We start from the raw sequence: 22,997 nt of genomic DNA on the forward strand, positions 1-22,997 counted from the left end.
GTCCAAGTTTTAGTTAATCCACCAAGAAAGATGTTAAAACCACCTCCAGTTGCATGAGCTAATACATTAAATCCAGAATCTGTACTAAATACACTCATATCCATGATTTAACCCAATCTAGTGTTGTATCTTCTTATGAAAAAGACCCTTAGAACGTACTCTCACATATGTTCCCCAGGTTTCTGTTGCTATATATTTATTAGCAAAGTCTTGAAATGTTTGGGGCATGCAAGTTAATTTTTCCCAGGTCATTGTGCATACTTATCCACCTACAACATACTGAGATTTGGACCTGTCCAAACGTTCAGTGGTAAGAGCGGGTGATTGTAGTGCATCTTAAGGAAAATGAACATCCCCTTTCAAAGCATCTTCCCCAGATGAAGGTTTTCCTAGCAATGGTCTAAATGCCTCATCACACACCCAATCTCTCAGAAATGGCTGGGCTATTTCAAAGCTGGAATAGTTCACTGAAGAATCTGTTATGGTGCCAACTGGGAGACAACAGCTTAAAAGGATGATATTCTGTCTTACAGGATGTGGTACATGCTTTGAATTAGAGACCATGGTGTCATCTTCCCCATAATTAAAATATATGTGTCTGGGAATCAAGGCATGGAAGTAAAGGAGCAATCTGTCCTCAAAAGTAAATTCAAAATTTTACCTCTAGAGACAGAAGAATTTGCTAACAATTTAAAAATAGCTGTTTCCAGTTTCTAGTCCCACTTTCTCCTTATTACTACCAGGCAACAGGTTTCCAAAAAAATATTAACATCCAATTTTAGCTACCTAAAAATGTGAAGACCTTTACAGATGTTCAATGGTATATTATAAAATGGTAAACTTATAATAAAAGAGATGAGCAAAGGTTCCCAAAATGAGCAGTAGAGTGGCTGGCAGTAAAATAAAAATAAAAAAAAAATAGGAGGTCCAAACACAAAATGTTACGTAGTGTCCTAACTATGTTTTACTGATTTTTTGATAAGCTCTCTAGTTCATCCTCTTATTTGATCTAATAATCAGACAAGCAGTTCCCTGATGTTATAGGCAAATGAATTACCCTTAGAGTTTCCAAAGAAACGTTTGAGAAAACAATAGGGAAGAACTGCAGCAATCTGCTACTGCAGTGATGTGAAGACACACTGTTGAGGTTAAAAGTCAAAGGTCAAGTTGGTGTTATTCTCTTGGTCCTCCTGCAGTTGATTAAACAATATTACTTGAGATGAAAGCAATTAGTGAAAAGAATTATGATTACTTTATTAGCATTACTGAATAAATGTCTTTTCAGAATCCAAGTTATCACTCAAAAACATGTCATATTGCCCTAAAATTACTTATTCAATTTCTGGCCAGAGAGGATTTCTTTATAAGAAAGAGTTTCCTATTAAACTTCTCATTGAAGTTTAATCAATATGCTTCATCGATATGTGTCCCCTAAAGCAATCCTAGGATTTAGAAAAGGATCTAAGTATGTGGGCTTCTATGAGTAATATCTGAGTCTGAGTTTACTCAAAAGGTTGGTTTTCAGGCTGTTTCTTCTCTAATTCTAGAAAGCTCTAGAAGGCCATAGTAAATCCTCACAGAATACAACTAAAGCATAAAAATAACTTTCAAAGATTTATAATTAGCTGGAATAATTTTCTTTGGGATCTAATTCTTATTTACAAGTCATTTTAGAGACCCCAAATTAGGCAACAACATTGCAACATGACTAACACTGACTTCAGATTGGAAAAAAGCCATACATCTATTCAATAGGGAGTAAACAAGTTCTAGGGAAATATGTGAGAGAATAAATCAATAATATCATTTAGCAAGAAAAAAAGAGCTCAATAAATATTATAGCCTAGCTTAAAAAAGAAAAAAAGTATGTTTAGGCAATAGTCGTATCTCCTCACTAAAGGTATGTTAAGCTAAGATATAGCCAAAGCTATAGTAAACCAAGAAAAGCTCTTCTCTCCAGTGGAGAGAGGCAATGTTGCCTCTACAATCATGTGGTCACAGTGTGTATGGTAGAGTGGCAAGGCATCTTCTGTTCCCCTTAGTCCAAAGTATGCACCTTGGTTGATAAGCAGCTAGAAGAAGAAAACCAAATAGACTCAGATCTGAACTTTTAAAAACAGGTTTATGCAAACAGGCATTCCCACATTGAGCTGGGACTATATACTGGTAAAACCAATCTTGAAGACAATTTAGCAATATATATCAAGGGTCTTATGAGTGTATATGTCCTTTGAATAGGATATTTCACTTTAGCTTAAGAAAATAATCAGATTTTTTTTACAATAATGGACTTCATAGAAAAAAAAACAGGAAATCATTTAAATGACCAAAAAAACTATTATAGCCTTTTTTCAAAACCATTAAGGCTCAGTATAAGTAGGAAAAATCCAGATTACAAAAAAGTATGCCCACCATTTTCTATTTTGTAAGTCTGTGTATGTGTGTGTATGTGCATGTGAAAAAAATGCAGAAAGACTTAGAATAATTTTTCTAGGGTCTTTCTTTTTGTATTTTCAATTTTTTTCGAATTTTTTAAAAAAATTATTTATTAAAGGGATAGTTAGAGTGGTCAACTACCTTAAAGAATATTATGAATTCATCGTTTAAAAAGGTGATTGAAAATAAGGCACCACTGTAGGGCTGTTCACATAGCACGTTTTTCTAAAATACACTCTTCCATCGTCTGTGGTAGCTACCTGAATTTCAGTGGGCCTAAAAAAGTTGAGAAATTGTACCAATACGTGTTGCATCACCCCTTAATTATTTGTGCCAATTGATGGAAGCTGAAATGTGGAAAACATCAACCAGATAATTCAAAATTAATTTGTACTGAGACTTGGAATATGACCAGACACATGTGCTCAGACATGAATGTATTTCTCTTCTTCCCTCACTAACCTTCAGGCCTTGTCCTCACCACTTCTTGGTCTGGATCCAACTCACAGCCTGGCGCCAGCATGGCAGCACTGGTGAAGTCCCTAGGAATAAAAAAAATGTTTGAGAAAAGAGTGGTGACAATGACTGGGCTCTGAATGGTGAACATTTACACGTGTAAATGCAGAAACACCCATACACGATCATCCACATATTAATTTTCCACCTAGACTCATTACTTTTCCATGACTCTGATGAAAAGCGGAGTTTTATTTGTGTAGAATCTTTCCAATTTGGTGATAGCGGTGACTGGAATAATAGTAAGAAAAGATATCTTGGCAGGACTGGCTACATCATTTAAGGGACCCAATGCAAAATGAAAATGCAGGCCCCTTGTTCTAAAATGATTAAGAATTTTAATACTGAGACAGCAGAGCATGAAACCAAGCTCAGAGCCCTTCTAAATTCAGGTCTCTGTGTGACTGTACTGGTCACGGGCCCATGAAGCCAGTCCTGAGTTTTAGAGTCAGGTAGATATGGGATCAAATTCTAGATTTTTTCATTTATAAGCTGAGTATCTTGGCTAAATTATTTAAACTTTCAAAGTTTCAGTTATGCAATCTTAAAATGGGAGTTATGTGAGTGTGGCATTATTCTCAAGATTGCTGTGAGGATTAAAAGAGAGAGCATTCTATTAGGTGCATACCATAGTGCCTGGCTCAGGGAGACTGTTCATCTTCTCTATATTGTATACTGCAGTTCGAGTTTGATATAGTTTGAATATTTGTCCCCTCCAAATCTCATGCTGATATTTGATCCCCAATGTTGGAGGTGGGGCCCAGAGAGAGGTGTTGGGATCATGAGGATGAATCCCTCACAAATGGCTTGGTGCCATTCTTGTGGGATTGAGTGAGTTCTCACTCTTAGTTCCTGTTAGATCTGTTAAGAGTCTGACACCTCCCTCCCCATGCCTCTTCCTCTCGCTCTCATTCTCTCTCTCTGTTCTTTCCCTTTACCATGTGATGCCTACTCTCCTCTGCCTTCCACCATGAGTGGAAGCTCCATGAAGCCCTCACCAGAAGCAGATGCTGGTGTCATGGTCATACAGCCTGCAGAGCCATGAGCCAGATAAACCTCTTACTTTTACAAATTACCCAGACTCAGGTATTCTTTTATAGCAAAATGAAACAGTCTAGTAAAGAGCTCATATTCTAAAATGCAAACTTGAAAGTTTGATATGGTTTGGCTCTGTGTCCCCATCCAAATCTCATGTTGAATTGTGACTGTGTGTTGGAGGTGGGGCCTGGTGGGAGGTGATTGGATCATAGGGGTGGTTTCTGATGGTTTAGCACCATCCCCCTAGTACTGTCTCATGATAGAGTTCTTACAAGATCTGGTTGTTTGAAAGTGTGTAGCACTTCCCCCTTTGCTCTCTCTCCATCTCCTGCTCCGCCATGGTGAATATATGCTTGCTTCTCCTTCGTCTTCTGCCATAATTTTAAGTTTCCTGAGGCCCCTCAGCCGTGCTGCCTATACAGCCTGCAGAACTATGAGTATATTAGATCTCTTTTCTTCATAAATCAGCCAGTCTCAGGTAGTTCTTTATAACAGTGTAAGAACAGACTTAATAGAGGGTTTCTCCCTGATTTAAGATTATTTTTGGTTATCCATTATCTACGAAACAAAATGAAAATGCACATTATGACATATAAGGACCTTAACTATTCAGGTTTTATCAATCTCTCTAAAACTTGCCACCTACCACTCTCCCGTATGTTCAAAGTATAATTTGTATTTATTTTCACTTTTCCTTAAGAATCGGTAATTATAATAGGCACAGATGACAAATAATAAATGCTTCCTTGTGCCAGGCACTGTGCTAATCATTCTGTGGGAGGGAATACTCATTCTCCACTCCTGCTGTTTCCTCCCATGAGAGGGAGCCGCATGAGCTGTGACATTCCTGGATACTTCCACCTCCTCATTTATCCTCCCCTGGCAAGGATAAGTTGAGAGAATCTGGGTATTTGTATTCCAGCCTCTTTCTCTTTTGGTAGCAAATCTCACAGGGAGCATGATTTTAGGCATGCTGTAAGCATAGTGGCAAAGACCTTTTCCCGGTGGAACAACCCATTGTCCATGACTACCTGATACCAGTTGGTGAGCCTGTCTATTTCTGGTATTCAGCATCAGGAAGCCTAAGCTCTCCAGTGTCAGCTTTATTAATGATAATGGTCTCCTGCCTGTGTTACTCTTGTCTGTTTCTAAATTGGTTCAGAACTTGGGTGGGGAAAATGGATATTATTTACTGAGGATACATAAGTATCCCAACAAAGTCTGTATTCATTGTCTCCTTTATACCTCAGAGCTACCATGTGAGGTAAGCATATCCATCATCCAATTTTTATAGGTAAGGAAAGTAAGGATTAGCAGTCAAGTAAGTGGCATAATCAAGATCTAAACAGTTCTATCCGATGTCACCGAATATGCCCTTAAATTTTCCCATTTTGTTTTTGCATGAAGGTTGAATAATAAACTGATAAGAACATTCAAAATTTGAGTTCATGTTGAAAAAAAAAAGCTAACACAGTATTATATGCAGTGTACTTATATTCTATCTGGCAGAAAAGTTAGCCAAGCTAAACTTAAATTCAGCACATGCTGAATTTTATTTTAGGGAGAACAAGCTGCAATCATAATAAAGAACTGTATTTACAGCTAACAGCAGTACCCACGTTTCTCTATAGGTCTTACACTACAATCTGAAATTGCATTTCATGATTTACAAGGTCTGAGACATAAACAGTAAAAGGTATGTTTCTGGGAATTTTCTCATTAACAGCCACAAAACAAGCAATTTTGTGTGGAATTGCTTTGTTCACCTTTTCTCAAATATGTGCAAGATCTCTCTTTGATGTTGAATCCATTCTGATTTGAACATCTCAATACTTTCGATTGAACTCCTCCACACCCCACCTGTCTCTGGGAAGCTCTGACCTCCCTACCTACTTGGTGAAAAGAAGGAAATTTAGAACATTTGAGCTCGCAGGTTGCCTACTTACGACTACCCAAAGAATGAGCTCTGCTTACCCCTGTTCCCTCGTAGGTACATGAATGAGTCATCAAAAATTCACTAATAGTTGATTAATGCAGTTGTGATAGTATGAAAAACAACAAAAGGAGTGCAGTGCTGAAGAAATTCTAGATCTTGCAGATTTAATGCATCCACTTATATCCATGACTCAATCCCTTTTCATATGACCCTAGTTATTGTTGTTATTGTCTTCCATAACCATTCCTACCACGACTCCATTCCAGGGCATACTCCCTTCTTCTTGTCACAAGAACATCAACACTCTGCAGTCTTTTCTTCTTTATCATGTCTTCATCCCTCCATACTTTGCTCACCAAGATGTGTTTTTCCATCTGTCATATTTGTCTAATCCTGTTGATTTAATGCACTATATTTCTACCAAGAAAACAGTACATACAAAATACTCCCAAGCATCTAACTACTTTTAAAAATATAGATCTTTCTACATTACCCATATATATTGCCTGACTTGGCATCTCTATTTTCATACAGTGCTCAGCACTCCTGATTAATTGTCTGTTTAATATTTTATCCAAAATTGCACTAGAAAACCAAGAAAACAGGACAAAGGAATGTCATTTGTACTTTTTGTAATCTTCATTATTTACCAAATGTATTTTTCTTATAACTACCTTTGTAGCACTTCAAGATATGCCTAACAGGCACTGTTAGCTCTTTTACAGGCCTGTGGATAATGGAAAGTATGGAGAATCCTGGCTTGGAAAGGCAATAAATAAGGTTATTTTGACACTACTCTCTATTGGAGGAATTGTGATTGTTTTTGTTTTTGTTTCTGTTTTGCGAGAAGAAGCTTGCCTAATGGCAATCCATAAGACATTCTGGAGAACAGTTATAGATTCAATACGTGAGTTTTAGTCGACTTGGATGTAGCACCTTGTTAACAAAAAGGCTTCACTTTTATTGCCTCACTGATATTCACATAATCTGCTGACATAGTGCTATGGTCTGAGTGTGTGTATACCCCCAAAATTCGTATAATTGAAACTTAGTTCTCAAGGTGATGGTGTTAAGAGGTGGGGCCTTTGGGAGGTGATTAAATCGTGAGGGCTCTGCCCTCAAGAATGATGTTAGGTACCCTCTTAAAAGGCCTTGAGTAAGTGAAGGTTGGCTCTCTTGTTCTTCCACCTCCCACCCCGTGATATTGCAGATTTCACAACAGCAAGGCACCATCTTGGGGGCAGAGAACAGCTCTCCAAACATCAATGCTAGCACCTTGATCTTGGGCTTCTCAGCTTCCATAATTGTAAGAAACAAATTTCTTTTCTTTATAAGTTACCCAGCCTAAGGCATTTTGTTATGGCAGCACAAACAGACTAAGACATAGAGAGTTCATGTTGGCCACTTTTAAAAAAAATTTACCAAGAACTTGAGGCACTGAGAGGCAAATGGCTGGCTCAAGAACATGCAAAGCATGATCAAGTAATTTTGAGGTATACATTTTTAATTCAAACTCCCTTGGTAATCTGATGGTGAAAAGAATTTTCAGTTTTCAAATTTCCTAGACTACACGCAGCAGAGAACTCAGGAGCACGGCACCAACTCATTTTGTCTTATGTGGAAGGATATCTGACTTGAGGTTGAGAATTCCACATCAGAATCTACAGGCCTTTTCCCCTGCCCAGTAGAGTTTAGTTACCTACCTTCAATCTCTGCCAACAGCAATCCTCTACCCCTCTGGTTTAAGCAGGCTGTTCTAAATAGTTGTCGGTGGTTACCATGGTAACAGACGCTTAGGTTTCAGCTTCGAATGCCCCTTTTAATGAGGCAATTTCAAGAATATTTGTGATAAATTACCAGACCACAGACTTAACTGCAGGGAGTTTTGCTTTGGAAAATCTAATAAAAAGACAGCAGAAAGAATGAGCAGTAAATGCAACAGAGAAAATGGGGCCAGATTTGGAGGGGCAAAATGGAAGAGATGCCAGATCTGACTACCAAAAGCCAAATCAGAATCAATTCAAACCAGAGCTTTAAATTATAAATGGTCCCTGAAGGGCTTCCTGACATGCTGAGCCAAGATTCCTTGGGAGGAGGAATGGTAAAGTGAGAGGCGGTGAGGGCAAGAGTTGAGTATGTCCTGCAGAAGGCTGTGTATTTTAAAGCTTCCATTTTCTATTTTATCATTAACTATAGTGGCTAAATCAGAAACAGTCTTCTTTTGTTTCTCCATTTCTCCATGTATGAGACCAAGGGACATTGCCACCTGGAGACGACATAATGAACTAAAATGTGGACTTTTGCCTAAGTGAATTTCACAGCAACCTAGGTTATCCACATTTCCCAAAGACATACCTGTCTTGATAATGGTCCAGGATTCTGTTATTAATCTCTTATCCATTGTACCCATTAAAAATTTCACAGAAGGATAAACGTACTTAAACACATTGCTACACTATTGTGTGGAAAGAAACATCTCCTAATTACCCAAAGGAAGACATGTCATTCATCCTTGTTATGATTGAATCTAAAAACTATGCCTCCGCTATATAAAATAGCTTCAGTTTATACTTGGTTGAAGGCAAGAGGGCAGCCTAAAAGAGCTTTCACTTACACTGTAAGTGCCTTGCCAGGCTCCCTAGGTCCCTTCAGGAACGTCTTACTCTTGCTGCTCACGGAAAGCACCAGGGAACAGATGCATTACAGTTTGTGACAGGAGAACAGCCTGTGGATTCCGCCTACTCCCTCCAGTCCATCTGGGAGGTGGGTGAGACAGGGAGCCCACAGAGAGGGGGGCTCTCCTGGGAATCCCTCAGGGTACATGGCTATTGGTGCTTTATTTTCAGTAGATGGCACTGTGTCTATTGAGATAAGCAAAGGGAGATTCTAGATGGGAAATTTAATTGTTTCTAGAGAAAGCACAAGGCATGTGAGAATGCACGGTATTTTTTTTTTTTTTTTGCCTTAGTTATATGATAACGCAAATACTATTCAGTATTCAGGTTATATTATCTTTGGAGCCCATGGAATTTTATGATTTATTATTCTGGCTCCATCTTAGATCTGTGGTGAAGCCCATGGCCCGCCTATACAGTATATACTTGGAATAAGAATAAATCATTCTGAATGTTCACCTCTGTTACCCAACACATACAGCAGCACCTATACTCCATCTGTGCCCTGGATCCCCACCTGTGCACTGGCTCTCTCCCTTTTTCCCAGACAGGAAACTCTGACACTTCAGTTCCTGCCTGCAACCCAGGAGTTTTCACAACCCAAGAATGAGAAAACCAGAACAGTTTCTTGCACACTGGTGGTCCTGTGGAGCAGACATTCTCCTTTGTCCATCCATCCTTTTTCTTTTCTAATAGACATCTAGTTATTTTTTTTCCTCTCTTCTGAGTATTTCCAGGAAAGTAAACTCTAGCACCAGAAGATGAATCAATTTTATTTACTTTTTTATTATACTTTAAGTCTGGGATACATGTGCAGAACGTGCAGGTTTGTTACATAGGTATATACGTGCCATGGTGGTTTGCTGCACCCATCAACCCATCATCTACATTAGGTATTTCTCCTAATGCTACCCCTCCCCAGCCCCCCACCCCCGACAGGCCCTGGTATGTGATGTTCCCCTCCCTGTGTCCATGTGTTCTCATGAACCAATTTTATTTTAAGCCATATGTAGTCTTTTAAATGGGAGGAGAGAACCTCAAGTATGTTTCATAGAAAATGAACTGTAGATACAGGATGGAAGATGGAGTATATATGGGCCAAACACTAGGTGATGCACTTAATATAAAACTCTTTTATTCCTTATGATAACCTTGAGATAGATATTTTGCTACCTGTCTTACAGATGAGCAAATGGAAGTTCAGAAAGTTTAAATAATCTACCTAAAATCATCCTCAATATTGATTGGGCATATAATGAGATTCTAAACTTTTGAGTAGTTTGCTAGAATACTTCTGGAAAGGGACTTGCATGGAGAAACTTATTTCTGTCCGTTGACATTATCTTCTGAATATGACCCCTGGAACCGCAGCAGTCATCTTGAGACAATTATGGAAGCACACCTGATAGAACAAGATAAAAGCCCAAAGACAACAGAGCAGAATGCTAGAAAGAACCTGGAACCTTGATGATACCTTTTGAGTTGCTGATTTAATCAACCTTCAAACTTCAGATGTATGTTTTAGCCACTTTGAGATATGTCTTCTATTACTCGTAGCCTGAAATACCCTAAACAATACTGCCTAAACACTCTAGCCATAGATGACTAGAAAATGTATTAGTGCCTGAGCCATAGGCAGCCATCCATAGGATGACTGCTGAGGAGGTAGGATATGAGAGTTCACTCCTCCAGGAATCCATAGTGGATAATATCTAATGAAATCAATCAGATCATTTCTAGGGGCATCTGAATAAGAGAGCATTTTCCCTGTCTCCTCAGGAACCTTGCTCCATCAGTTAACCCATCTCTCCTGTGTCTTCAATGTTTTTTCCTTAAACTAACACTTTTTTTTCTTTTCTTGAGACAGAGTCTCACTTTGTCACACAGGCTGGAGTGCAATGGTGCAGTCATGGCTCACTGCAGCCTCGACCTCCTCTCGGGCTCACGTGATCCTCCCACCTTAATCTCTTAAATAGCTGGGACTACAGGCATGTAACACCATGCCTGGCTAAGTTTTTGACTTTTTTTTTGTACAGATGAGTTCTCACTGTGTTTCCCAGGCTGGTCTTGAACTCCTGGCCTCAAGCTGTCCTCCTGCCTCAGCCTCTCAAAGTGCTGGGATTATAAGCATGAGGCACCACCTAACTAACCCCTTCTTAAATACCGTTTAAATTTTTCCTATTAAAAACAAACAAAACATCCTTTGTCAAATACAGAACTTCTTCCAATACCACTCGAAATAGCTCCTCTCTTTCACAGTCCACTTCTTAAAATAGATGTCTCCAGTTTCTATCTTTCAAGTCACTCTTCAACCCATTGCAATTTACACCTGCAGTTCCCCAACAGGACAGCTGCTCTTACGGACATTACAAAATAGTAAGAAAATAGGTTGTCAATTGCTGAGTAACACACTACCTCAAAACTTAGTCATTTAAAACAACAGACACCATTGATTATCTGTCACGATTCTGTGGGTTGACAAGGCTCAGTTATACAATTCCTCTGTTCTGCACAGAACTGCAGTCACCTGGAGGCTTGACTGAGCTGGAACATCCACTATGGCTCATTGACATAGCTGGCAGATGGTGTTTGCTTTTGGTTGGGAACTCAGCTAGAAGTTAGTCCTTCTCCTCCTGGCCTCTCTACATGTGGGCTTCTCTCAACATGATGGCTGAGTTTCAAGAGGAACAATTTCAACCTTGTGAAAATAGAAGCTGCTCAGCCTCAGAAATTAAAGAACCTCATTTCTGCCACATTGATCAATACAAGTCCAATCCAGTCCAGATTCAACAGAAAGCAAATAGACTTCACTTCTTGATAGGGAGAACAGCAAATAATTTACAGCTATCTTTAATGTACCACAGTTATTAATGAATTTCTTTATTGTTAAATCTAATGAAAACATTGTAGTCATTTTCTGTGGCACTTTGATTCCAGAAATACTTTCTTCCTTCCACTTTCATGACAACACACTCTCCTGCTTGTCCAGGTACTTCTAGGGCTTCTCCTTCTCTTTTTTTGGGAAGAATCTTTTCCTCAAACTCAAATATTACTGTTCCTTGGAATTCCATCCTTCTTCTATTATCACTATATTCACTCTTACTGGGCATTCTAATAAACTTACTAGGCTTCCATTACTATCTACATACTAATCACTCAAATCTGTACTATACTCACAGTTCACATTGCTCATTTTAGTTTCAAATCTAGATATTGCACTCTTTATTGATCATCTCTAGTCTCCATTTGAATAGCAAACAAGTATCACAAATTCAAAAGGTCTAAAACTGAGCTTATTGCATTTTTCTCCCAAAGCTCCTATTTCGATGTTATCCGTTTCTACGAATAGCACCATATCCCTTCAGTTACATGATGCAGAAAGCTAAACATTTTTCTTCTTCTATTTTCTTCAACCCTACATTCAGTCACCATAGCTAGTTAATATTATATCTTTAACATTTTTCAAATTTGTTGTCAGCCTCTGTTCTCTAACACTTCAGTATTGAACTCCAGTTTAGACTGCTATCATCTTTTATCTGTTTACTCCAGCATCTTGTATCAGTCTTCTTACCTCCACACTGGCCTCCTCTTTAATCCATTTTTCACACTGTCAGAGTGAAGTTTTTAATGGTAAAATCGGATTATATTGTGCTCAATTCAGCAACACATATACTAAACTTAGAACAGTTCAGAGAAGACTAGTATGGCCCTTGTGCAAGGATGACTTAAGATTTGCAAAGCATTTCGTATTTTTTCTGTATCCAAGGGCACACAATGTACTGGAGATGATCAGTAAAGAGTAGGATATCTAAATTTGGAATTATGCATTATAATTTGCATGACAATAACAACAAAAAATGAGGTGAAAGAGAATGGGCTATATGGGAACAAAGTTGTGTATGTTATTGTAATTAAATTGGCATTAACTTGACATAGATTGTTATAAATTATGATGTTGTTGTAATTCTAACAGCAACCCTTGATGATTAATTTTATATGGCAACTTGACTGGCCTAAGGAATGCCCAGATAGCTGGTAAAGAATTAGTTATGGGTGTGTCTGTGAAGGTGTTTCTTGACAAGGTTAGTATTTGAATCAACAGACTGAGCAAAAAAGATCCGCCCTCATCAATGTGGGTGGACAGAATCTAATCTGTTGAAGGCATGAATCAAATAAAAAGGCAGAGGAAGGGTTAATTTTTTCTCTCTTCTTGAATTGGGACATTCGACTTCTCCTGCCCTCAGATATTGAAACTACTGGTTCTTGGGCCTTTGGACTTCAGGACTTCCAACCCCTCCAAGTTCTCAGGAAATGGAGTTCCACCAGTGTACACCCCACACCAGGATTAAAGTTTTCAGGACTGGGACTTATGTCATCAGGTAGTCTTGTTCTCAGGCCTTTGAACTTAAATTATACCACTGACTTTCCTGGTTTCCCAGGAAATAGGCAGACAGTATATCAGTGGACTTCTTGGCCTCCACAGTTCCATGAGTCAATCCCTATAATAAATCTCCTCCTACATATCTCTATATAGCCCATTGTTTCTGTTTCTCTGGAGAACCCTGGCTAACATACACCCACTAAGAAAACAATTCAAAAATAGTACAACAGAACACTAGGTAGAGTTCTAAGGTTTTTTACTCTAGTTCTTGGTGCCTGGATGGCCCCCCGACCCACACAAGACCTGGGAGAATTTGCTGCCCTGAAGAGAAGGACATAGGCCTGGCTGGTTTTGCCAGCTGATGATTGTAGAGCCCTAGAGCATTGAATGAACATAGGTGGTAGCCAGGGAGTGGTTACAGCAGGCCTTGGGCCAGACCCAGTGCTGTTCTTGCTTTAGGTCTGACCCAGCACAGTCCTAAGGGTGGTGGCCACAGGGGTGCTTGTGTCACTCCATCCCCAGCTCTAGGTGGCTCAGAACAGAGAAAGAGAGACTCTCTTTGTTTGGGAGAACATAAAGGAAGAGAAGAAGAGTCTCTGCCTAGTAATACAGAGAATTCTTCCAGATCTTATCCAAGAACATCAAGTTAGTACCTCTATAAGTCTGCAAGAACCAGAGCATTACTGCCTCCTAAAGCAGATACAGCTTAGATCACAAAACCCTAGTCCTTTCAAATAGCTGGAAAGCCTCCCCAAGAAAGATGGTTATGAATAAGCCCAGACTGTGAAGACTACAATAAATACCTAACTCTTCAATATCCAGACTCAGAAGATCTACAAGTATTAAGATGATCCAGGAAAACATGATCTCACCAAAAGAAGTAAATAAGGCATGTGGGACCAATCCTGAAGAAACAGAGATATTGACCGTTCAGACAGAATTCCAAATAGCTAAGGAATTCAGAATTCTATCAGATAAATCTAACAAAGAGATTGAAATAATTAAAAAGAATAAATAGAAATCCTGGAATGAAAAATGCAATTGACATACTGAAGAATGCATCAGAGTCTTTTTTTTTCTTATTTATTTATTTATTTATTTATTTATTTATTTATTATACTTTAGGTTTTAGGGTACATGTGCACAATGTGCAGGTTTGTTACATATGTATCCATGTGCCATGTTGATTTCCTACACCCATTAACTCGTCATTTAGCATTAGGTATATCTCCTAATGCTGTCCCTCCCCCCTCCCCCTACCCCACAACAGTCCCCGGAATGTGATGTTCCCCTTCCTGTGTCCATGAGTTCTCATTGTTCAATTCCCACCGATGAGTGAGAACATGCGGTGTTTGGTTTTTTGTCCTTGCGATAGTTTACTGAGAATGATGTTTTCCAGTTTCATCCATGTCCCTACAAAGGACACGAACTCATCATTTTTTATGGCTGCACAGTATTCCATGGTGTATATGTGCCACATTTTCTTAATCCAGTCTATCGTTGTTGGACATTTGGGTTGGTTCCAACTCTTTGCTATTGTGAATAGTGCCGCAATAAACATACGTGTGCATGTGTCTTTATAGCAGCATGATTTATAGACCTTTGGGTATATACCCAGTAATGGGATGGCTGGGTCAAATGGTATTTCTAGTTCTAGATCCCTGAGGAATCACCACACTGACTTCCACAATGGTTGAACTAGTTTACAGTCCCACCAACAGTGTAAAAGTGTTCCTATTTCTCCACATCCTCTCCAGCACCTGTTGTTTCCTGATTTTTTAATGATGGCCACTCTAACTGGTGTGAGATGGTATCTCACTGTGGTTTTGATTTGCATTTCTCTGATGGCCAGTGATGATGAGCATTTCTTCATGTATTTTTTGGCTGCATAAATGTCTTCTTTTGAGAAGTGTCTGTTCATGTCCTTTGCCCACTTTTTGATGGGGTTGTTTGTCTTTTTCTTGTAAATTTGTTTGAGTTCATTGTAGATTCTGGATATTAGCCCTTTGTCAGATGAGTAGGTTGCAAAAATTTTCTCTCATTCTGTAGGTTGCCTGTTCACTCTGATGGTAGTTTCTTTTGCTGTGCAGAAGCTCTTTAGTTTAATTAGATCCCATTTGTCAATTTTGGCTTTTGTTGCCATTGCTTTTGGTGTTTTAGACATGAAGTCCTTGCCCACGCCTATGTCCTGAATGGTATTGCCTAGGTTTTCTTGTAGGATTTTAATGGTTTTAGGTCTAACATTTAAGTCTTTAATCCATCTTGAGTTAATTTTTGTATAAGGTGTAAGGAAGGGATCCAGTTTCAGCTTTCTACATATGGCTAGCCAGTTTTCCCAGCACCATTTATTAAATAGGCAATCCTTTCCCCATTTCTTGTTTTTGTCAGGTTTGTCAAAGATCAGATAGTTGTAGATATGCAGCATCATTTCTGAGGGCTCTGTTCTGTTCCATTGATCTATATCTCTGTTGTGGTACCAGTACCATGCTGTTTTGGTTACTGTAGCCTTGTAGTATAGTTTGAAGTCAGGTAGCGTGATGCCTCCAGCTTTGTTCTTTTGGCTTAGGATTGACTTGGTGATGTGGGCTCTTTTTTGGTTCCATATGAACTTTAAAGTAGTTTTTTCCAATTCGCATCAGAGTCTTTTAATACATCATTGGTCATGCAGAATAAAGAATTAGTGAGGCTGAAGATAGGCTATTTGAAAATACATAGTCAGAAGAGACAAAAGAAAAAAGAATAAAAAACAATGAGGCATACCTACAGAATCTAGAAAATAGCTTCAAAAGGGAAAAGCTGAGTGTTATTGGTCCTAAAGAGGAGGTAAAGAAAGAGATAGGGATAGAAAGTTTAGTCAAAGGGATAATAACAGAACTTTCAAAACCTAGAAAGATATCAATATCCAAGTATAAGAAAGTTATAGAACACCAAGCAGATTTAATGCAGACTACCTCAAGATATTTAATAATCAAACTCCCAAAGGTCAAAGATGAAGAAAGGATCCTAAAAGCAGCAAGAGAAAAGAAACAAATAACATACAATGAAGCTCTAGTACATCTGACAGGAGACTTTTCAGTGTAAAACCTTACAGGCTAGAAGAGAGTGGCATGACATATTTAAAGTGCTGAAGAGAACAAATTCTTACCCTAGAATAGTATATCCCGCAAAATTGCCCTTCAAACATGAAGGAGAAATAAAGACTTTCCCAGACAAAGAAAAGCCAAGTGATTTCATCAACACCAGACCTGTCCTACAAGAAATGCTAAAGGGAGAACTTCATTCAGAAAGAAAAGGATGTTAATGAGCAAGAAGAAATCATCTAAAGTACAAAACTCACTGGTGATAGTCAGTACACAGAAAAACACAGATTAGTATAACACTGTAACTGTGGTGTGTAAACTACTTTTATCTAAAGTAGAAAGATAAACAGTGAACCAATCAAAAATAATAACTACAACGTTTTAAGACATAGTACAGTAAGGTATAAATAGCAACAACAAAAAGTTAAAAAGCAAGGGGATGAAGTTAAGACATAGTGTATTAGTTTTCTTTTGGCATGCTTGTTTATGCAAACTGTCAAGTTGTTATCAGTTTAAAATAATGGGTTATAAGATAGTATTTGCAAGCCTCATGGTAATCTCAAATTGAAAAAATACAGTAAGTACACAAAAAATAAAAAGCAAGAAATGAAATCATATCACCAGAGAAAATAAACTTCACTAAAAGGAAGACAAGAAAGAAAGGAGGAAGAGAAAACCACAAAATAACCTGAAAACAAATAACAAAATGGCAGGAATAAGTCCTTACTTATCAATAATAACACTGCATGTAAATGGATTAAACTCTCCAATTAAACGACATAGAGTAACTGAATGGATTAAAAATAAACAAATAAAACTAGGCCCATTAATCTGTTGCCTACAAGAAATGCACTTCACCTACAAACACACACATAGAATGCAAATAGAGGGCTGGAAAAAATGTATTTCACGCCAATGGAAACCAAATAAGAGCAAAAGTAGCTATACTTATATCAGACAAAACAGATTTCAAGACAAAAACTATAAGAGACAAAGAAGGTCACTATATAATGATAAAGGGGTGAAATCAGCAAGAGAATATAACAATTTGAAATAGGTATGCACCCAACACTGGAGCACACAGAAATATAAAGCAAATATTATCAGAACTAAAGAGAGAGAGAGACTCCAATACAGTAGTAACTGGAGATTTCACCACCCCACTTTCAGCATTGAACAGATCTTTCAGAGAGAAAATCTAAAAAGAAACATTGGGCCATGGCCCAAAGAAACATTGTACTATATGCCAAATGGATCTGGTAGATATTTACAGAACATTTCATCCAATGGCTACATAATACACATTCTTTTCCTCAGTACATGGATTATTCTCAGGGATAAACTATATGTTAGGTCACTATATGTTAGGTCACAAAACAAGTCTTAAAATACTCAAAATAATTGAAATAATATCAAACATCCTCTCTGACCACAACAGAATCATACTGGAAATCAATAAAAAGGGCCGGGTGCAGTGGTTCACACCTGAAATCCCAGCAGTTTGGGAGGCCGAGGCGGGTGGATCATGAGGTCAGGAGATCAAGACCATCCTGGCTAACACGGTGAAACCCCATCTCTACTAAAAATAAAAAAAATTAGCCGGGCGTCGTGGCGGGTGCCTGTAATTCCAGCTACTCGGGAGGCTGAGGCAGTAGAATGGTGTGAACCTGGGAGGCGGAGCTTGCAGTGAGCCAAGATCGTGCCATTGCACTCCAGCCTGGGCGACAGAGCGAGACTCCATCTCAAAAATAACAATAATAATAATAATAATAATAAATAAAAGGAAGAATTTTGGAAACTATACAAATACGTGTTTAGTATTTGTATGTGTATTAGTCCATTTTCATGCTGCTGATAAAGACAGACCTGAGACTGGTCAATTTACAAAAGAAAGAAATTTAATGGGCCAGGCACAGTGGCTCATGCCTATAATCCCAGCACTTTGGGAGGCTGAGGCGGGCAGTTCACAAGTTCAGGAGATTGAGACCATCCTGGTCAACATGGTGAAACTCTGTCTCTACTAAAAATAAAAAAATTAGTTGGGTGCAGCAGTGTGTGCCTGTAATCCCAGCTACTTGGGAGGCTGAGGCAGGAGAATCTCTTGAACCCAGGAGGCGGAGGTTGCAGTGAGCTGAGATCATGCCACTGCACTCCAGCCTGGCGACAGAGCTAGACTCCATCTCAAAAAAAAAAAAAAAAAAAAAAAAAAAACAAAGAAAGAGGTTTAATGGACTTATAGTTCCACATGGCTAGGGAGGCCTTGCAATCATGGTGGAGGGCAAGGAGGAGCAAGTCATGTCTTACAAGGATGGCAGCAGGCAAAAAGAGAGAAGTTGTGTACAGAAACTCCCCCTTATAAAACCATCAGATCTCATGAGATTTATTCACTATCATGAGAACAGCATGGGAAAGACCTGCCCCATGATTCAATTACCTCCCATGGGGTCCCTGTCACAACACGTGGGAATTCAAGATGAGATTTGGGTGGGGGCACAGCCAAACCATATCATTCCATCCCTGGCCCCTCCCAAATCTCATGTCCTCACATTTCAAAACCAATCATGCCTTCCCTACAGTCCCCCAAAGTCTTAACTCATTTCAGCTTTAACTCAAAAGTCCATATTCTAAAGCCTCATCAGAGACAAGGCAAGGTCTTCCACCTATGAGCCTGTAAAATCAAAACAAGCTGGTTACTTCCTAGATACAGTAGGGTACAGGCATTGGGTAAATACACCCATTCCAAATGGAAGAAATTGGCCAACACTAAGGGGCTACAGGCTCCATGCAAGTCTGAAATCCAGCAGGGCAGTCAAATCTTAAAGTTTCAAAATGATCTCCTTTGAATCCATGTCTCTCATCCAGGTCATGCTGATGCAAGAGGTGGGTTTCCATGGTCTTGGGCAGCTCTGCTCCTGTGGCTTTGCAGGGTACAGCCTTTCTCCCAGCTGCTTTCACAGACTGGTGTTGAGTATATGTGGATTTTCCAGGCATATGGTGCAAGCTGTCAGTGGATCTACCATTCTGGAGTCTGGAGGATGGTGGCCCTCTTCTCACAGTTCCACTAGGTGGTGCCCAGGTAGGGACTCTGTGTGGGAGCTCTGAGCCCACATTTCCCTTCTGCACTGCCCTAGCAGAGGTTCTCCATGAGGGCCTCACCTCTTCAACAAACTTCTTCCTGGGCATCCAGGTGTTTCCATACATCCTCTGAAACCTAGATGGAGGTTCCCAAACCCCAATTCTTGACTTCTGTGCACTCATAGACTCAATACCATGTGGAAGCTGCCAAGGCTTGAGGCTTGAACCCTCTGAAGCCACGGCCCAATCTCTATGTTGGCCCCTTTCAGCCATGGCTGGAGTGCCTCGGATGCAGGGCACCAAGTCCCTGGACAGCACACAGCACGGGACCCTGGGCTTGGCCCACAAAACCATTTCTTCCTCCTAGGCCTCCAGGCCTGTGATGGAAGGGGCTGCTGCAAAAGTCTCTGAGATGCCCTGGAGACATTTTCCCCATTGTCTTGGGGATTAACACTGGGCTCCTTGTTACTAATGCAAATTTCTGCAGGCATCTTGAATTTCTCCTTAGAAAATGAGTTTTTCTTTTCTATTGCATTGTCAGGCTGCAAATTTTCTGAACTTTTATGCTCTGTTTCCCTTTTAAAACTGAATGCCTTTGACGGCACCCAAGTCACCTCTTGAATGCTTTGCTGCTTAGAAATTTCTTCTGCCAGATACCTTAAATAATCTCTCTCAAGTTCAAAGTTCCACAAATGTCTAGGGCAGGGGCTAAATGCCACCAGTCCCTTTGCTAAAACATAACAAGAGTCACTTTGCTCCAGTTCCCAACAAGTTTCTCATCTCCATCTAAGACCACCTCAGCCTAGATTTTATTGTTCATATCATTATCCGAATTTTGGACAAAGCCATTCAACAAGTCTCTAGGGAGTTCCAAACTTTCCCACATTTTCCTGTTTTCTTCTGAGCTCTCCAAACTTTTCCAACCTCTGCCTGTTACCCAGTTCCAAAGTTGCTTCCCCATTTTTGGGTATCATTTCAGCAGCACCTTACTCTACTGGTACAAATTTACTGTGTTTGTTCATTTTCATGCTGATAATAAAGACATATACAAGACTGGCCAATTTACAAAAGAAAGAGATTTATTGGACTTACAGTTCCACATGGATTGGGAGGCTTCACAATTGTCATGGAAGGCAAGGAGGAGCAAGTCCCGTCTTACATGGATGGCAGCAAGCAAAGACAGAAAGCTTGTGCAGGGAAATTCCCCCTTATAAAACCATCAGATCTCATGAGACTTATTCACTATCATGAGAACAGCACAAGGAAGACCTGCCCCCATGATTGAATTACTTCCCATGGGGTCCCTCCCACAACATGTGGGAATTCAAGATGAGATTTGGGTGGGGACACAGCCAAACAAGATCAACGTGGAAATTAAACAATATGCTTCTGAATGACCAGCATATTGGTCAATGAAAGAATTACAAAGGAAATTAAAAAATTTCTTCCAACACATGCTAATGGAAACACAACATACCAAAACCTATGGGATACAGCAAAAGCAGTACTAAGAGGAAAGTTTATAGCTATAAATGCCCACATTGAAAAAAGAAAAACATCAAATAAACAACCTAACAATGCATCTTAAAGAACTAGAAAATCAAGAGCAAACCAAATCCAAAATTAACAGAAGAAATAAAAAAGATCAGAGCAGAAATAAATAAAATTACAATGAAGAAAACAATAAAAAAGATCGACGAAACAAAAAGTTGGTTTTTTTAAGTTAAATGAAATGGACAAGACTTTAGCCAGATTAGCTCAGAAAAAAAGAGAGAAGACACAAATAAATAAAATCACAGATGAAAAAGGAGACACAACAACTGAATCTGCAGCTATTCAAAGGATCATAAGTCACTACTGTGACAACTATAAGCCAATAAATTGGAAAATCTAGAAGAAATGGGCAAATTTCTAGACACATACAACCTACCAAGATTAAACCATGAAGAAATCCAAAACATGAACAGATCAATAACAATTAATGAGATGGAAGCCATAATCAAAAGTCTTTCAGTAAAGTAAAGCTCGGGACCTGATGACTTCACTGCTGAATTCCACCAAACATTTAAGGAAGAACTAATACCAATCTTACTCAAACTATTCTGAAAAATCAAGGAGAAGTGACTACTTCCAAAATCATTCTACAAGGCTATTATTGCCCCGATACCAACACAAAAGATACCTCAAGAAAATAAAACTACAGGTCCATATCTCTGATGACTACTGATGCACAAATCTTCAACTAAATACAAATTTAACAATACATTAAAAAGATGATCCATCATGACCAAGTGGGATTTATCCCAGAGATGCAATGCTGGTTCCAACATATGCAAATTAATCAATGTGATACATTATATCAACAGTATGAAGGACAAAAACCATACAATCATTTCCATCCATGCTGAAAACCCATTTGACAAAATTCAGCATCTCTTCATGAAATAAAACCCTCAAAAAACTGGGTACAGAAGGAACATACGTCAACCTAATAAAAGCCATATACAAAAGATCCATAGCAGAGGTCATACTAACTGGGCGGTGGGAGGTACTGAAAGCCTTTCCTCTAATATCTGGAACATGACAAGGATGCCCACTATCACCATTGTTATTCAACATAATACTGGAAGTCCTAGATAGAGCAGCTAGACAAGAGAAAAAGAAAAGGGCATCCAAATTGAAAAGGAAGAAATCAAATTATCCTTGTTTGCAGATTATATGATCTTACATTTGGAAAAACCTAAAGGCTCCACCAAAAAACTGTTAGAACTTATAATCAAATTCAGTAAAGTTGCAGGATGCAATATCAACATACAAATATCCATAGCATTTTTATATGCCAACAGTGAACAAATCGAAAAAGAAATTTTAGAAAGTAATCTCATTTACTATAGCCGCAAATAAAATTAAATGCCTAGGAATTAACTTAATCAAAGAAGTGAAAGATCTTTATAATAAAAACTATAAAACACTGATGAAAAAAATTGAAGAGGACACCACAAATTGGAAAGATATTTCATGTTCATGGATTGGAAGAATCAATATTGTTAAAATGTCCATACTACCCAAAGCAATCTATAGATTCAATGCAATACCTATCAAAACACCAATGACATTCTTCACAGAAATAGAAAAAAAAATCCTAAAATTTATATGGAACCACAAAAGACCCAGAATAGCCAAAGCTATCCTAAACAAAAAGAACAAAACTGGAGGAAGCACATTATCTGGCATAGTAACCAAAACATCATGGTACTAGAATAAAAACAGACACATAGACCAATGGGATAGAATAGAGAACCCAGAAACAAATCCACACACCTACAGTGAGCTCATGTTTGACAAAGGTACCAAGAAGATACACTAGGGAAAAGACAGTCTCTTCAATAAATGATGCTGGGAAAACTGGACATTCATATGCAGAAGAAAGAAACTAGACCCCTATCTCTCATCATATACAAAAATCAAATCCAAATGGATTAAACACTTAAAGACCTCAAACTATGAAACTACTACAAGAAAACATTGGAGAAACTTCCAGGACATTGGACTGCACTAAGCATTTCTTGAGTAATACCCCACAAGCACAGGCAACCAAAGCAAAAACGCATAAATGAGATCACATCAAGTTAAAAAGCTTTTATATAGCAAAGGAAACAACCCAAAAAGGAAAGAGGCAACCCACAGAATGGGAAAAATTATTTGCAAACTACCTATCTAACAAGGGATTAATAACAAGTATATATAAGGAGCTCAACCAACTCTATAAAAAAAAAAAAAAATCTGGCCAGGCACGGTGGGACACACCTGCAATCCCAGAACTTTGGGAGGCCAAGGCGGGTGGATCACCAGAGGTCAAG

General features: G+C 38.8%; 1 protein-coding gene and 1 non-coding gene across 2 annotated transcripts in view; one reads left to right on the plus strand and one right to left on the minus strand.

Moving 5' to 3' along the window:
* UPP2 (uridine phosphorylase 2) overlaps window positions 1-2,959 on the minus strand; it is a 139,674-nt gene extending 136,715 nt beyond the window's left edge. The window contains exon 1 of the mRNA XM_030796919.1: window positions 2,899-2,959. Coding sequence (XP_030652779.1) covers window positions 2,899-2,959 — 61 coding nt within the window. The remainder of the gene's footprint in view (window positions 1-2,898) is intronic.
* Window positions 2,960-12,249: 9,290 nt separating this feature from the next.
* On the plus strand, window positions 12,250-12,356 carry LOC115831017. The gene has a single exon (XR_004026573.1). It is a non-coding gene; the product is annotated as a U6 spliceosomal RNA (small nuclear RNA).
* Window positions 12,357-22,997: the final 10,641 nt, after the last annotated feature.

Source organism: Nomascus leucogenys, chromosome 17 (genome assembly GCF_006542625.1).
Source record: "Nomascus leucogenys isolate Asia chromosome 17, Asia_NLE_v1, whole genome shotgun sequence".
NCBI lineage: Eukaryota > Metazoa > Chordata > Mammalia > Primates > Hylobatidae > Nomascus > Nomascus leucogenys.